This window comes from Ictalurus furcatus, chromosome 16 (assembly GCF_023375685.1).
Source record: "Ictalurus furcatus strain D&B chromosome 16, Billie_1.0, whole genome shotgun sequence".
Classification (NCBI taxonomy): Eukaryota; Metazoa; Chordata; class Actinopteri; order Siluriformes; family Ictaluridae; genus Ictalurus; species Ictalurus furcatus.
In genome coordinates, this window is record NC_071270.1 from 23,308,178 (window position 1) to 23,323,781 (window position 15,604).

A 15,604-nucleotide genomic window follows, 5' to 3' on the forward strand; every position below is an offset into this window, starting at 1 on the left:
TAGTGACTTCAAGTGCACAGAGAGCTCAGAGCTCAAATGAACTATCAGGGTCATGTCCAAAACATAAGAGAGGGAAGTTATTTAGACTCATTTCTATGCCCATAAAATATTTAATAATAATAATAAAAACAATAATCAAGCACGAAATCTTCAATCAGCGGAGTGGGTTTGTTTACAGCTCTGTGCAGACTGTCCATCCTCCACTTATACACCGCCATTTCTTTTGTCATAATCAAATGATTAATTAATGAACATCAAAACTAACTAATGTCAATAATACATAGTGACTTTCCCCACCCTGACAAAATGTTCACAATTGTATTGTTAATCTTGGCCTAGTGAACTAGTATGAGGATCTTTTTCTAATAGAAACGCCAAAGCACAGCTATAGGTCACTCTGGATAAGGAAATTTGCTAAACAAGATTTTGAAGAAGAATAAAAAAAATTTGATGTTTAAACTTGACACTATATTCCATATCTAAAAGTTTAGTAATCCATGGAAATTAAGATTTGAAGTCAATCAAGTCAAGATTTATGCGCGCACACACACACACACACTCAGGATACAAATTTTTTGAGTTTATGGGATATTCATGAATACCTGATTTCTCCAAGTGTGGTAAATGAACACAAGTCCTATCCACATACGATGAGCCGTTACAGCAAAATAACCACAACAAATTTGTTATCGTTTTTAATTCAATTTATACAGGAAGAGGGGTGGGCTAAAGGAAAACAGGGCTTTAAAAAAAAAACCCAAAAACACAAAAGCTTGTTCCACAATTAAACATTTTGCACAGACTCGATCTGTACACAGGACAGCATGCATGGCATCTGGATTTGTGAGCGAAAAATACAAAAAGCACAAAACAAAAACAAAATCTAAAAAACTTAAAAATAAAAAGGACTACCGGTCAATTCCAACACTAACCATTATAAATATGGAATTACAAGTTTAAAATCTGAATGAAAATCATAGTGAGGAGGTTTAGTATGGTCTTTCCCGCCGATCCTGGCGATGATCTCCCCTGAGAGAGAGAAAAAAAAATAGAACACCACAATTATCATTTAGTATATACACAGTCCTTGAGCTAAAATCTTTGTTTTTACTTTCTAAACAATGAGGTCATTTACACTTATCCAGCCTCGCTAATTCAACTTCACAGTTTCCTCCTCAAGCACACCTGATAGTGCCTCTGATGTTAAAATGCAGGTGTTAAAGCAAGAAAAACCCTAAAATGTGCTTCAGTTCCTTCAGCCTTATAAGCGACACCGCCAGCAATGAACTCTGATCACACTGAGAAAAGTAAAGCCAGAAAACAATACCAAGCAAGATGCGAAACGAGTCTACTCGGCCCATTTCTCATCAACCAGGTTTCACTTCACAACTCACTTCATGTCCATCTTCCCTGGTGGTCCCATTCCCCGGCCCCTTCCACGCATGTCGTCCATCGGAGGCCCACCTCGGCCCCTCCCGCCGAATCCACCTCTGTCCATGCCCCTGCCGCCACGGAAGCCGCCGCCACGGTCTCCGCCTCTACCCCCCCGGAATCCTCCGGGACCTCCCGGTGCACCTCTGTCCATGCCACGGCCGCCGCGCATGCCTCCAGGACCGCCACGGCCACGTTCGCCACCTGAAAACAACAAGTAAAGCAAGATCAACTTCAGTCTCGGAGGAGACGTTTTAAAGACACGCCTTACGGTCTGCGCTTCTAGACGATTTAAATGACCGGTCGGAAAAAATAAACCTTTAAAAGAAATAAATCCATCCTTTAAGTAGGATCTCCAAAGATGCCGTTACCTGGAGGGAAAGGAGGTGGACCGAAACCTTCGGGTTTAGGTGCCTTGCACTGGTTACACTCCATTCTCCAAGCAAAGTTCTGGTTTCCACATCCACTGCAAAACGAGAGAAGCAGGAAGTAAAATAAACACGGGAAGCGAGACATGACAGAACAGCATTTTTAAGCAAGGGGTGTTAAGATTTAAAGGTGGCGAGGAGGTGGGGAGAAATCTTACGCATTAGGACACTGCCAGTCTCCAGCCCGCTGCTGCATGTTTCCACCAGTCGGTGCCCCTCGGCCCATTCCTCTAGGTCCACCTCGAGGCATGAAGCCTCCGCGCTCTCCACCACGGCCCATACCACCTCGACCCATCATCCCTACGGGTTCAAAAACAGATTCGTTATAAGGCTCGACACTTCAAATGTGTACCTACTCATCCTACGAAGCGCCATAAAGCTGGGCTGTAGCGCCATGTTTACATAGATTAAAGACCTCTTGGTTACTCACCTCCTCTTCCCATCATGCCCCCACGTTCTCCCCTCATCAGCATACCGCCCCTCATCATCATGGGCTTCCGCCGGGCCATAGACACCTTCAGCTTCTTCCCCTGGAAGTCCTTACCTGCGCAGAACGAAGAAAAACCATTCAACTACTTAACTTGCATATGGACAAAAGCTTGAATTGTTAAAAAATTAAATGATATTTTTAAAAAATACGTTCTTCATTGGCAAAAGTTGTTTTTGTTTTTTTTCCACCCCCTGCTACAGAAACGACACTGGCATTTAAATAAAATTGTAATGTACACTCTTAACATTGTGCACACGTTTAATATCTTTATATATAAAAAAAATATATTTTTATTAAAGCTTCTGAATTCCCAAATCTGCTGACCCTGGTCTGCAGTCGCATCTTCCAGTCACTGATTATTTTCCTAGAACAGCATGTCCTGTTGTGTTTTATTCATTAGAAATCTGACAAAAGACTTGTTGATTATGTAACTGAACACCTAGTAGACTATCTGCCAGAACGGCATTGAGAAGAACCCAAAAACTTCACACGTGGTGCAGCCACCATATAGCAAACTAACAGCAGTTACATCTGACGGCTCCGCCCCTTTCCACTACATACAGCAGGTTGTTCAAAAGGTGCAGAGTATTTCACAATAGCACATCATTTGCATGTTAAGTGTGCTTACCAAACTTCACAGGGTGAACACAATACTCCCTGCATGCTACTAACCCCCTGGCAATTGTCATTTGAGAGAGAGCTGTTGATTCAGTTAGAGCACTTCTCACTTTTTATAAAAAATAAAAAATTCTTTATGTGTGGGGAGTGAAGGAACTGTAATAAAAACATACCATCGAACCACTCCACTGCTGCCTTGGCAGCCGGCGGATCCTCGTAAGACAGGGTGGCGTCACCCTTCGGTTTGCCCGAGTCCTTGTCTGTGTAGATGTTTATAGCAGGGAGGCCAGTACGTTTATTAATCTGGGGAGAAGATACACAGCATGTTAATAAACTTGTTTATAATACCTTTTATTTAAATAAATGAATAGATAGAAAAGAAAAAAGAAAAACACCACACGGTCCATGTCAATCAAAAGCAAATCGTGTGTGGTTCCCATTCCTATTCTCACATCAGTTCTGCTGAAGAACACTGAACAATTCGTCTAAACTGACCAGATTCTGGTTAGCAGTTGGTCTTTTTATCCATTCCCAGTTAATATGATGATTCCTTTCTCAATCATGGACTGTCTCAGTCACACGCTGTTCCCTCACCCTAATGATGCCGCTCTGCTTAAAGAATTCGGCCACTTCGTCCATTGTTGCGTTTTCAGTCAGGCCGGTGATGTAAATGGTGCTGTTCTCAGAGTCATCCTGCTCCTCTGGGCGGCCTAACACACACACACACACACACAAAATGTAGGCTTTGGGTTAAAGCAAAGGTTCTCAAACTTTTGTAACCAACACCCCCCAAGCCCTATCCCCTATCATGTGGCACGCTTTCTTGAAAACAATCTGCGCCCCTTCCGACCCCTCCACCCCACCAGATGAGAACCACTGGGTTAAATAAATTGTACACTACACAGTTGGTATAAGGAAGAAAGTATATTTATAATTATATATACACACACACACACACACACAACCGGTCAAAAGTTTGTGGACACTCGACTGAAATGTTTCTCATGATCTTTAAAAAACCGTTTGATCTGAAGGTGTGTGATTAAATGTGTGAAATCGGTGTCGTAGACAAAAATATAATCGTGCTGACATATTTATTTCTTTCATTAGAACATTAACATTTTATTTACAAATTTTTTTGAAATTTTTTTTAAACGGACGACTCTGAGGAAATATTTCCGAAAAGCAGCCGATAAGAGTCCGGCGTCGGTGTGAACTCCTTTAATACTGCTTAAAAATCATCTCGGGGAAATTCCTCAAGAAATCGGGTGAGAAAACGCCAAGAATACATTTCTGGAAATTCTCGGCAACAAGGGCGTCTACTTTGAAGACGCTAAAATATTAAATTTGGATTTTTTTTTTTTTTTATCACAGCATAATTCCCATAGATCCATTTTGTGTTACTCCAGAGTTCTGATGACTTTATTATTATTCTAACACGTGGACACATTCGAACAAACAAAAGAACGCTCCAAAGAAAAGCTGCACTTACCCATATCTGCATCTGGTCCTGATATTAAAGATGATGACAGAGAGACGAAGAAAGAAAGAAAGAAAGAAAAAAAACAAGTTAGTCTATACGCTTCACCTTCTGAGCACTGACATGACCAACTCCAGGTAAAGATTTCCCAGGCACACTTGCTCTTCTGAGTATTTCAAAAATAGAAAAAAAGAGAGAAGTAAAATACCACTGTGCTTCAATATTGTGGGGAAATTATTAGTAGTAGTAGTTTTAAATCTACTCAAATTAACCTGTACACCTGAACCTAACTGCTTCTGCAAGTGTGCCGTTTATAGCAAAAACGTGCCAAACCACAAACCCAAATTGGACTCCGTACCTTAAATTTCATAGAAAAAATGCAGTAAACCCCGACATTGTGTGTGACACACGGTCAGTTACCATTAAACCCTAAAAAATGTGAAAAACTCTTTGAAGGAGTCCGTAAATTTTTAAACCCATATTTCTGTTATTAAACTGAACCAACCCCATCGTCAACCGATAAATAATTGTTCATAAGAACCCTTAAAATTCTAGCCGGCAGACTTGTGTCTTTGAATGGCAAGGCAAAAAAATAAAATAAAATAAAAAGGAATATTTCCCCTCTGTAATATCAATAATCCATGAATATGGTGGAACAAAAGGAAGTTTGTGTATGCTCTGGTAATTCTCATTAAAACTTACCACCAGGCTTAATGAAGCCACCTCTGTCTCCAGTGATGCTGGGGGAATAAGCGGAGATATGAAGGCGATTTTCCCTTTAAAACAGCCACTTCAGTACCACAAAATGGGGGGGGGGGTTATGGGGGAGAGTGGAAACGTCTGACTCTACACACCCCCAACAACTTGCCCCAAACATCCCCCCCAGACTAGTTACAACACTGTTTCATTAACACTCGTTTGAGGGGAGGGGGGGAGAAGGTGTTCAAATGGCGTAAAGTACTTTACATGTTTGTGGCTGAACAATAGTTAAATAAAACAGGGAGCTTGCTTTACTACCACAGTTTTTTTTTTTTTTTTGAATACACAAAATAGGAAAAATGAATAAATTGTTTCAGATGCAGCCCAGCAGCTGGATTATTGTATGGGGAAAATGTAAACCTCTGCTAGAACAGTTTGTTCGTTTTAAGCAGCAGCGACAACACCTGTGCATAATCTTGTATGTAAAGTGAATTCAGTCCAAAAATACAGGTGGGCGATACAACGTCCTGATCAGGATTGAGATCGTCGCTGAAATGACTCCACTGTTATGCTGTTTGGATGTTCGTGATCAACACAAACGCTCCGCCCATACCTGGCCACATCCATCTTATGAAAAGAAAGGTTTCAAGTGGAAGCCAATCACGATGCTTCAATAGGAATCAAAAGTAATTTAAAACGCCGCACGCGTTACCGTCGACTAGGAAAACACGGCTCGGGTTGAGCCGTCTACATACTGGTGAAAGCACCCTTAAACATCTGGATTAGCTGTACAAGTCTCACGTGATTGTTTCGTCGCATCGCCCACCTCAAACCACCAAAATGAGTCTTGTTTCCGACTGCATCTGAAACAATCTGCTTACACAAAGCTGGTACATGCACTTTCAGTCAAATAAATAAATTAAAAGCATTTAAACTAAAAAAAACACACACCATTCTTTTCCGTTACAAATACGTTTAAGAAATTACTTATACAAAGTAAAACAATGCTATCAAACATTCAAATACAGCATTACAGTTAAATTGGTTTTTTTCTGGGTTAATAAACACACAAGACTCTTTTCTCTGCAATCCCGCACCCCCGTGAGGGTTAAACCACACTTGAATCTCTCCGCTTTAAATGATGCCACCAACTCTTTATGTCCCCATTTGAAAAGGCTGCCGGGCCACACTGAACTGAGTAGCGGTACTGTAAATGTATTGCTGTGTTAACATGGCTCTCACTTTGTTACCTGCAGCGTATAAATGTGACAAAGCATGTTAAAGCAGAATTGCTCATATTCATTCAGAAGAGACAAATGCAATAACCATATGAAAATTATTATTATTTTTTTTAAAAGATATTTTACCAGAACTCATTAAGGGGGGAAAGAAAAAGAAAAGAAAATGGATGCAGTGTATTTGGGCAAATTTCTGGAAGTAAAACAGAAAACACTTTTTTTTTTTTTTTTTTTTCCAAAGAAAAAAAAAGAAAAGAAAGAAAAGAAGCAGGAGAAACTCCTGCCTAAGAGCAAACATTTTGCAATTCTAATTTGGGTAAAGCTTAAACTGCAAAAGGATAAGAACTGATTCATTCGATTCATTTCCAGGACTACTGGTGCAGAGTGCAACATTATAGCAGGGTTTAATATTTTTGCATTGCCCTAATTAAAAACCATACCCTTACTTTACACCAAAAAAAAAAAAAAAAAAAAAAGGCTATTTGAGGCACATACCGTTTTAAATGTTTAACACTTGTGTAAGTAGTAACACTTCTTGGACCTTTTACAGACCTGATATAAAGATTCATCACATTTCCAAAGTTAAAAATAACTACTAGACTTTTTTTTTTTGAAGACACTACAGACATCATCTAACTTTATATAAAAGGTGACAACCCAGAAACCAGGAAAATGCATCAAAATGTTTTTTTGTTTTTTTTTTAAACACTGCATTCACTTTCAAAATTCAAATACCACCTGTTCGTCACTGGATTATCGGCAAAACCTTTGAAAAAAACAAAAAGAAATCACAGAAAACCCTTTGGAAACGTTTGAGAGCTTCTTTTTTGACCAAAACATTGGCAGAATTGCCCACCAAGACCATTATACACCCTTAATCTGGAGGGGAATAAAAAAAAAAGATACATAAATCGTTTTTGTTAAAAACAGACTGAAAGAGTTTTAGATTAATTTATGTTTTTGAAAATATTTTTAGAAACCATCTAAAAGTTTATAAAAAGATGTGATTCCATTTTGCAGACACACAGAAATACAGGGAGGAAAAAAAAAAAAATACCCAGCAATTTAAAAGCTTTACTTGTGGCACTTCTGCATCTAACTGCAATGGTGGCAAATAGCAAAATGTTCTTAAATACATAGAGAGAAATTAATAACACGATCTAATATCACCGTGGTGATAAAGTGCCTCAAAAATATGACCATTGACTACCTGGTTAAAAAAATAAATAATAATAATAATAATAATAATTAGTCTAAAACCCCTAGTATTAACCCAGTCTTTATGTGGCAAACCAAAGCCAAATCTATTCAGGTTTCTGTTTACAGAATAGAGCTTACATTCTGTGACACACAATCAACTTTTAATAAGTAAACACTGATGTGGAAATGATTTTGATCATTTTCCCCCCAATATAACAGTTCTGCAACCTCTTACCTTCGGCCATGTAGCTAAGGGCTGAGAGCTATTCAAAACCAGCGACACTTTCCATTTTCATACCCAACTTCATTTAGGAGTTGAACCTTCATGCCAATTACTGCTGGTCCATGATCTTTACAACAGGAGTTTTAAAAAGGTGCCGACTAGAGTTGGGGTACTCAGACTCCAGACTCGAGTCCAATTATGAACGAACTCTGACTCTTCACGCACTCGAGTAATTTTGTACTCAAACTTGGCACGTCATGTGTAACATGAAAAGAAATTTAAAAAAAAAAACAACGTAATTTAAGATAAACAGGAGAGCAGCTTGGCAACTGCAGTGACTACTTGCAGTGACATGACCGTGGGAAACCTCCTGAAAGGGGCCCCGTGTCATTCCCGTCGACTTTTCGGCGGTAAAATTTTCAGAAAACACCAATGAAGGAAAGTGAAGGACTTTTCTGTCAGGAAGTGTAAAAGAGAATGAGGAAAAAAGAAAGCAAGACAATGGTAACTGGATCAGATAATGGCGATTGTTTTTGTAGAACAGTAAACAAATGAATGTTGGTATTTAGATATGGAGGACACAGCGGCAGCATTTGCACTAGCCAAGGCCCGTAAGCAGCATTTGTAGAATCAATGCTTAAATGAGTGATGGCCTTAATGTGAGTTATAAAATAAATAAACAAACAGAAAAACCCAACAGTTTTTAGATACAGTTTGTACTATTTACATGGTTTTTATTTGAGATGTTTTGCAAATATTTTATCATTCTATACATTTTGTTCTGTATTTTTATGTACAATTTTTAATGGTCTTTTGACCATTCAAGTTTATTGTTTTGTATTTATAATTTCAAAAACTAGGGAAGGGGCCCCTGAATTTTTTTTTCCTAGGGCCTCGACAGACTCTAGAATCGCCCCTGAAAGCAAGAAATGAACGAATGTGTCCCTGCCTGACCAGGGGGCTTTCTGCGCACACACATTTGAAAAGCACACCCAGTATTCATGCACATACAGTCAGTTATGTCTTAAGTGAATGTAAACAGTTTGTTGTTTTTTTTTTGGGGATAAATAAATCGGAGGTGTGTCAATACAGTATATTGGATCTGTGCACTCGGTCTTAAAGTGACGGCAGTCTAATAAACCTGCTGCTGTCTGCTTCATTAATGTTAATCAAACAACCAAAGAAAGAAAAAAAATCACTCACTCACTCATTTACCTGAATAACCTCAGCAAACATAATCACTGTGTGTCATACAGTGAAGTCTCGTTTATTTTACCTTTAACTGCTTTGTTCAATTTCCGTAGTACTTCTTACTTGAATACTACGGATAGACCTACCTGAGAAAACGTATCGTTATCGTGAAATAAGATTGTAGTCATATCGCCCGCCCCTAACCATTACCATTTGGTGATTCCAGTCTTGAATTTCACATAAAACGTGAAAAGTACTTCTTAATGTAGTAAATAACAAGAACAGAGCTGTGTTTACAAATGAGTTTGTCTTCATTCATAAACAGATTAAAAGGAGTACTAAAGCATGAAGCTCGTCATCATGACATGCTGCTGAATGTAACTCTACAATGTTCTCTCTCTCTCTCTCTCTCTCTCCCTCTCTCTCTCTCTCAGCTGATATAACTGTAAGGGAGGCGCATCAAATAACTGAAAGGTCAACTCTAGCTGAAGGACACAATATAGTGTGATCCAATAACAAAACATTTGCATTTTCATACACTTGCAATATAATAGAAGTGCTACATATAACTATATCCCTTTTTTTCCTTTGAAACCTTTTTCTGATAGGAAACTAGTTGAGGTGCTGGTGACATGAAATAAAAATATTAAATGGCAATGGCAAGATGTAGTAGTGGTATTTTTTGGTTACATTTATGTTGCCATTGGTTGGTGATTGGTAAAATATTACTTTAATGGCTCAGTGTTGAGTTTACAAATGCAAGCTTCAATCTTTTTTTTTTTCAATTTAGTTACTTTCCGGACTCGACTCAGACTCGAGTCCGGCTCGGCCCCTTTTGGACTCAGACCTTATTGGTTAAGGACTTGGTCTTGACTTGAACTCGACAAAGGTGGACTCGGACCCAACACTAGTGCCAACAGCAAGCCTTCCAACAATCCGCTCTGGCCTACATTCTAGTAAAGCCTTGCTCTGAGTAACTGAACTCAGCTCACACAATCACAGGAGAAAACGTGTTGGTGTATTTAGCATAGCCCTCAGCCCCTTTATGGCCGTTCACAGCTCCTGTGTAAGGGAACGAAAGTGACAGTGGCACACGCACACACACACACAGACTTACCCCATGCCTCCACGGTTCATTCCCCCACGCATTCCTCCTCTCATCATGCCCCGGTCGAACCCCCCTCTGCCACGCCCGCGGCTCTCCCCCCCTCCCATTCCACCGCCATAACCACCGGACTCGTAACTGCCGTTCTGGTGGTCCTGCCTGTAACTACCTGAACAAACAAAACAAAGAAGGAGGAAAAAAAAAATAAATCAATCCCAAAAATCAGCATTAGGCTTTGTGGCTGCAGCTGACTTAGGCTGAAACCACTTCCATGTATGCCCCACCCTACGATACTGACTAGGTGGTTTGTAGTCGTTTTGTCCATAAGCACCTCCACTGCTGCCCTGCTGCCCATACTGACTGGCAGGAGGCTGTCCGTAGGACCCAGAGGGTGGTGGATAGCTGGAAGGTGGAGGTTGCTGCGGGGGCGGGGCTTGCTGCTGGTATCCGCCCTGCTGGCTGTAGGAGCCCTGCTGTCCGTAGCCGCCCTGCTGGCTCTGATAGCCGCTCTGCTGCTGCTGGGAATACGAGCTCTGTTCATATCCCGGAGTCTGTTGACCACCAGAGCTGTAACTGACACAAAATAAAGAGATGCAGTTTAAATCATTCACGACAGGACATGTTCTTATTCCAGAAGTGGGCTACAATACAGCCGACTTCTTATATTCAAAGCAGGGACATCAAAACGTATTATGTCTTTTGGGATTAATAAAGTGCAATGGCTATTCATAAAACATGCGAGCTCTCTAAACTTTGTGCTGGCGAGAACCACACTGCTAATTCTGAACAGAACGTGATTATAAATAGCTGCAGTACCTGGGAGGAGCTGAAGAAGCGGCGGCCTGCTGCCCGTACCCGGTGTAAGCAGGCTGGGCTCCGTACGCAGCCTGGCTGCCGTACGAGGCCTGATTAGTGCTGGAGGAGGCAGAGGACGCATCATAACCGCTGCCTCCGTAACCCTGGACGGGCTGAGAGTAGCCCTGAGGGGCGGTCGGAGTAGCGTTATAGCCACCTACAGACAGGGGAAGGGTTACAATTAAAAACACACACATGCTCAGACAATTTAAATTAATAACACAGCAAGGTTTCTACATGTTTATGGTCCCATACTCTGGACTTATCTATCCAACTCCATGCTGCTTATTTATCAGCAATCTCAGCACAAATCAACAGGTCGAATAGATAAACGAGCATTATAAAAACCCTCACTGCTGGCTGGTGGTTGTTGTCCGTATGAAGACCCGTAAGCCTGCTGGCTGTACCCTCCAGTGGAGCTGCTGCTCTGGGAGTAAGTTGAATCAGCAGGCTGGGTGTAGGAGCTGTAGCCCTGCTGCTGACCATATGACTGCTAAGCACACAAACCAATGATAAGGCCACTTTTCAGAAATGTCCTTCTACATGGCTCTCTCTCTATTTTTTTGGAAAGATGAAAGATGATGAAAAATTTAAGACGTTAGAGATCCATCACAAGCTACGAAATGGTATACGCTCCTGTAGAATACACGTCTGTTTGATTTCAGCTATATTTAAGTCCAGTATATACTATATTACCCAGAACACCAAAGCAAAAATTCACCACAGTCTTTCCTGTAAACATGGAATACAGAGTGAATTAACATCACGTTGTTTTTTTAGGGAGGGATTGTTCTGTCTTTTTTTCCTTTTCTTTTTAACGTTTATTTTGTGAACATGAAGCGTGACTCGGAAACCAATTAGTAGTCCTCTTAGGCTAGAAGTGGAGGAAAGCGATCCATATTGAATCGTCCAGAATGTGTTAAGGGAATGGTAGTTCTTACCCTTGGAAAAGACAATAAGTACACAACCTTGTACTTGCACAACCTTGTACTTTTTCAAAACGTTTTTGCTTTGAAATAATTTACGAGGTCATCTCGTAGCAGTCTCGGTTTGACGCTTTAAACTCTTTACTGTAGAAGAACTTTCGAGTCTATGGAGAAAACGAGTGGGAAATTTGCTTCTGGACAAAAGTCCTCTGAAAGTGGGCGGGCCCATGAACTGGCATTTTAAAAACAGACATTTTAAGAGACGGTTGCATCACCTGAAACAAAACCAAAGCTTAAAAGCCATCTCCCATAGATCTGAGGTGTTTGTTTTCCTTACACTTTAAAAGAAGACTTTACTAAACAGCACTGAGTGAGAGTGATTTACCTGGGTACCTTGCTGATAGGCCTGAGCAGGCTGGGCAGCGTAGGAGCCATACCTGTACAAACACACACACACATTAATAAAACTACTACACAGGGAAAGCAAATGGAAACAGCACTGCAACAGCAGCATCTCAGGAGTATAGACAAAAGACGTATAGTGCAAATGACACAGCATGCAAGACAACACATTACGAGCCAGTAGTAAACCAAAGAAAAATATTATCCGCAAAATGAATAAATAAACACGGAGAAAATTTTATCTTACCCCTGCTGGCCTCCAGCCTGTCCGTAACTGTTATAATCTGCAGCAACCAAAAAACACTCAACGTTAGTTTTCTTTTTTTAAACAAAAAAGTTATACCAACCGCAAAAGGACCAAAGACCTGCTCACAGTCAGTATTTTCAAATTAAGTCACGACACACTGATCTAAATTCTTTTCTTCTTCCAAATGCTGATGGAAAGCAGTCAATTAGATTTTTTTTTCTTCAAAACTTCTCCCCTTTTCAATAGCTGTTTCCACTGATTTTTTTTTATATGAATTTGATATTGCAAACAGGATACTGCATGAAAATAAAAATAAAATAATAATTTAAAAAAACATGCTGGATGGAAACACCAGATGTGAATAAAATCTCTAGAATGCACAAACACCTTGTGCGCTCAATTGAGGATTTTTTTTTAAATCCAATAAGACGACATGCGCAGAAACTATGATAAAGACACATTTACCGAATAAATACCTCGATGCGCATTTATAAAAAATAAATAAATAAATATTTTAAAATTCATGTGACTTTGTCTCAACAAATCATGTGATTGGATAATTGGCTCTGTTGGATCTGAACCGATCTCGTTGCACAGCATCTAAAATATTGTTTTTGTCATTATGAAACGCCCGAGCCAAAATCGCTCATCGAAATGATTTGGTATAGTTAACTCCCAGAACTGTCTCACATGATTCTGTTCCCAAATATCGCCTCGGATCACATGAGGTCTGTGATAGCGTTGTCATTTATTATTATTATTATTATTATTATTATTATATTGGGGGTAAAAAAGAGCCACAGGGGCTTCCCTGGTTGCAACAACTTCCATTTTACAGATACCTCCCCCTGCTGAAACCCCCATCCCACAGCTTGGATGGAAATATAGCTAATGTCTATTTCTGAAGACGGTAAGCAAGAAATAAACCACAACAAAAGGTTCTGTTCTTGGAAAACAATCCATGATAACGTTTTTTTAAAAATGTATAATAATAATAAAACTTAAGTTTATCAAGGAACCAGAAAGCATAAACAACTCTCCCATAGCGACATAAATAAATAAACAAACAACTGGGTGCTGACACTAGAGACTCCTTCCATAAAATGTTCAATAAATGGCTCCTTACTGACAAACTCCATAATAATGATGTTTTTACTGTTGTTTAAACATTCACACAGAAACCGTAAGTTATTTGAACGAGCGCATTAATATAAACCTGCAATCTGAACTACAGTTCGCCCGACCAATCAGATTGAAGAATAAATCTGACCAATCAGATTGAAGAATTTCAACAGCAGCGTCTGCATACGGTTTTTTTTTGTTTTGCTGGCGGTTTCTTTACAAACCTACAAAGTGTGATGCATGTCGTGTTTGTGTCACATCCCTCACCCCTAAATGGATCTATATTGGTCAGTACTGCAGCTGTTCTGCTGATTGAAAGATGCTGGAAGGCGCTAAAGGAGACACAAAAGGTGACTCAGGCGGTTCAAGATGGCGGCCGCGATAACGTTATTGTTAGTGCTCAGATACACAGCGAGGTCTTGTTCATCTTTACAGGTTGCAGTAAAATCACTGTGTTCTGTACATTACGTACAATTGAATGTTATTCCCCCTCGTGCATAAACATTCTCCATTATAAACAGACACGACTAGGGGGAAAAAAAGAAAAGAGATTCATTTTGATAAAGGATAACCGCCACTAATCCTGTTGTTTATAATCCCAATAAGGTATTTTTAAACGTGTAGGTAACACAAATATCGACCTTCTTCGACTGTAAATCTTATCCCAAGATATTTAATGCGATTTTAAAATCCACGCCTGGATCACAAGCTGGAAAATGAAGTTATTTAGGCTAAATCCAGAAGCCTTTGTGTCCTGAACACAAAGAGACCAAATGTTGTCGTTTTTAAATGCGTTGCTAAGTTATAACATATGCACGAATAAACAAACTTACAAGTGACTGATTATACTACATTTTCTGAGTGAAACAAACGAAAACACAGACAACTAAATGAAATGTTAAGCAGTTAAGCATTAACACTCAACACACGGCCTGTTGAACCACGTGAACGGCTAAAACGCTCAACGCTAACCGACTTATCCAGCTAACTAGCGCTTTGTGTTTGTTTATTCGACTGTTATGAGCATTTGGAAATACACAGTTTATTACATCCGTAAGAGCATTTCTAACGTTTATGCAAAAACAAAAGAAACCCCTCTTCGGGATTTACTAATTTAGATAGCTTATTCAATATTTAAAGCGACCAATTCATCCCTCTCCAGCTAAGCAACCGGCCCAATATAACAAGGGCTCAATCCCAAATACCTGCCCGTAGCCCCCTACCTAGGGGGTACAAGTAGTCATTTGAGACTCGACGTAGGGCACTAGTGTACGAAGTACGGAGCCATTTGGGATTTAGCCAACCGCATCCCGGTTAGCTAATCTAACAAAAAAAAGGGTTATGCAGATAAATATAAACGTACTTGAGCTCATTATTACTAAGAATATCGACGAAATTTAATCGCGCGTAAAATTCCCCATCAGTTAGCATGACCTTCTATTAAGAAAAAGAAAAACGGTTTGTTTTATTGAATCCATACAACATTTGAATTACCTGCTGCAGACGCCATTTCGTGGACTTGAGTTTTTCTGTTAGCTACCAAACCCAGTGCGCATGCGTGAAAATGGCGACAGGACGATTCCATTCCCACACGATGCGACATTATAAAAATTGATTTAAACATAGTCACTTTTTTTTTTACCTACACGCACGTAACTTATTTTTGGCTTTAAAAACGAGAATCGCTCAAAACGCATTTTAAAACAATATTTTTGGTGAATATTTACCGTCGTAAAAAAAAAAAAAAATCTCGAATGGACCCGTCCGTAATGACGCCACATGTATCCAGGCTACGTTATTAAAAACGCATACTAGCCTACTAAGTAGTACGCCACGAGAGTATGTTACCGTAATTACCACATTCCTCTCCCTTATACTATTTAGGATACAAGTGTGAACCCTATCTGGCTGGAATAAAGGCGTCTAGCTGCTTTAATCTCAACTAGATT

The 15,604-nt window shown here is 39.8% G+C and overlaps 1 protein-coding gene across 4 annotated transcripts; it reads right to left on the bottom strand.

The window, feature by feature from the left end:
• Positions 1–680: 680 nt before the first annotated feature.
• ewsr1a (EWS RNA-binding protein 1a) lies at positions 681–15,180 on the bottom strand. Of its 4 annotated transcripts, none has more exons than XM_053644583.1 (16): positions 15,150–15,180; positions 12,534–12,570; positions 12,270–12,321; positions 11,313–11,448; positions 10,920–11,115; positions 10,402–10,676; positions 10,116–10,272; positions 5,150–5,187; positions 4,460–4,477; positions 3,562–3,677; positions 3,141–3,270; positions 2,290–2,403; positions 2,018–2,159; positions 1,803–1,897; positions 1,395–1,635; positions 681–1,029 (listed from the first exon to the last, which is right to left on the bottom strand). In XM_053644583.1, the coding sequence occupies exons 1-16, from the start codon at positions 15,163–15,165 to the stop codon at positions 990–992; spliced, it is 1,803 nt and encodes a 600-aa protein (XP_053500558.1). In that variant the 5' UTR covers positions 15,166–15,180; the 3' UTR covers positions 681–989. The 4 variants fall into 4 exon arrangements, with proteins under 4 accessions (XP_053500558.1, XP_053500559.1, XP_053500560.1 ...); XM_053644584.1 differs by having other exon boundaries at positions 10,402–10,670; positions 11,313–11,451; XM_053644585.1 differs by having other exon boundaries at positions 10,435–10,676; positions 11,313–11,451.
• Positions 15,181–15,604: the final 424 nt, after the last annotated feature.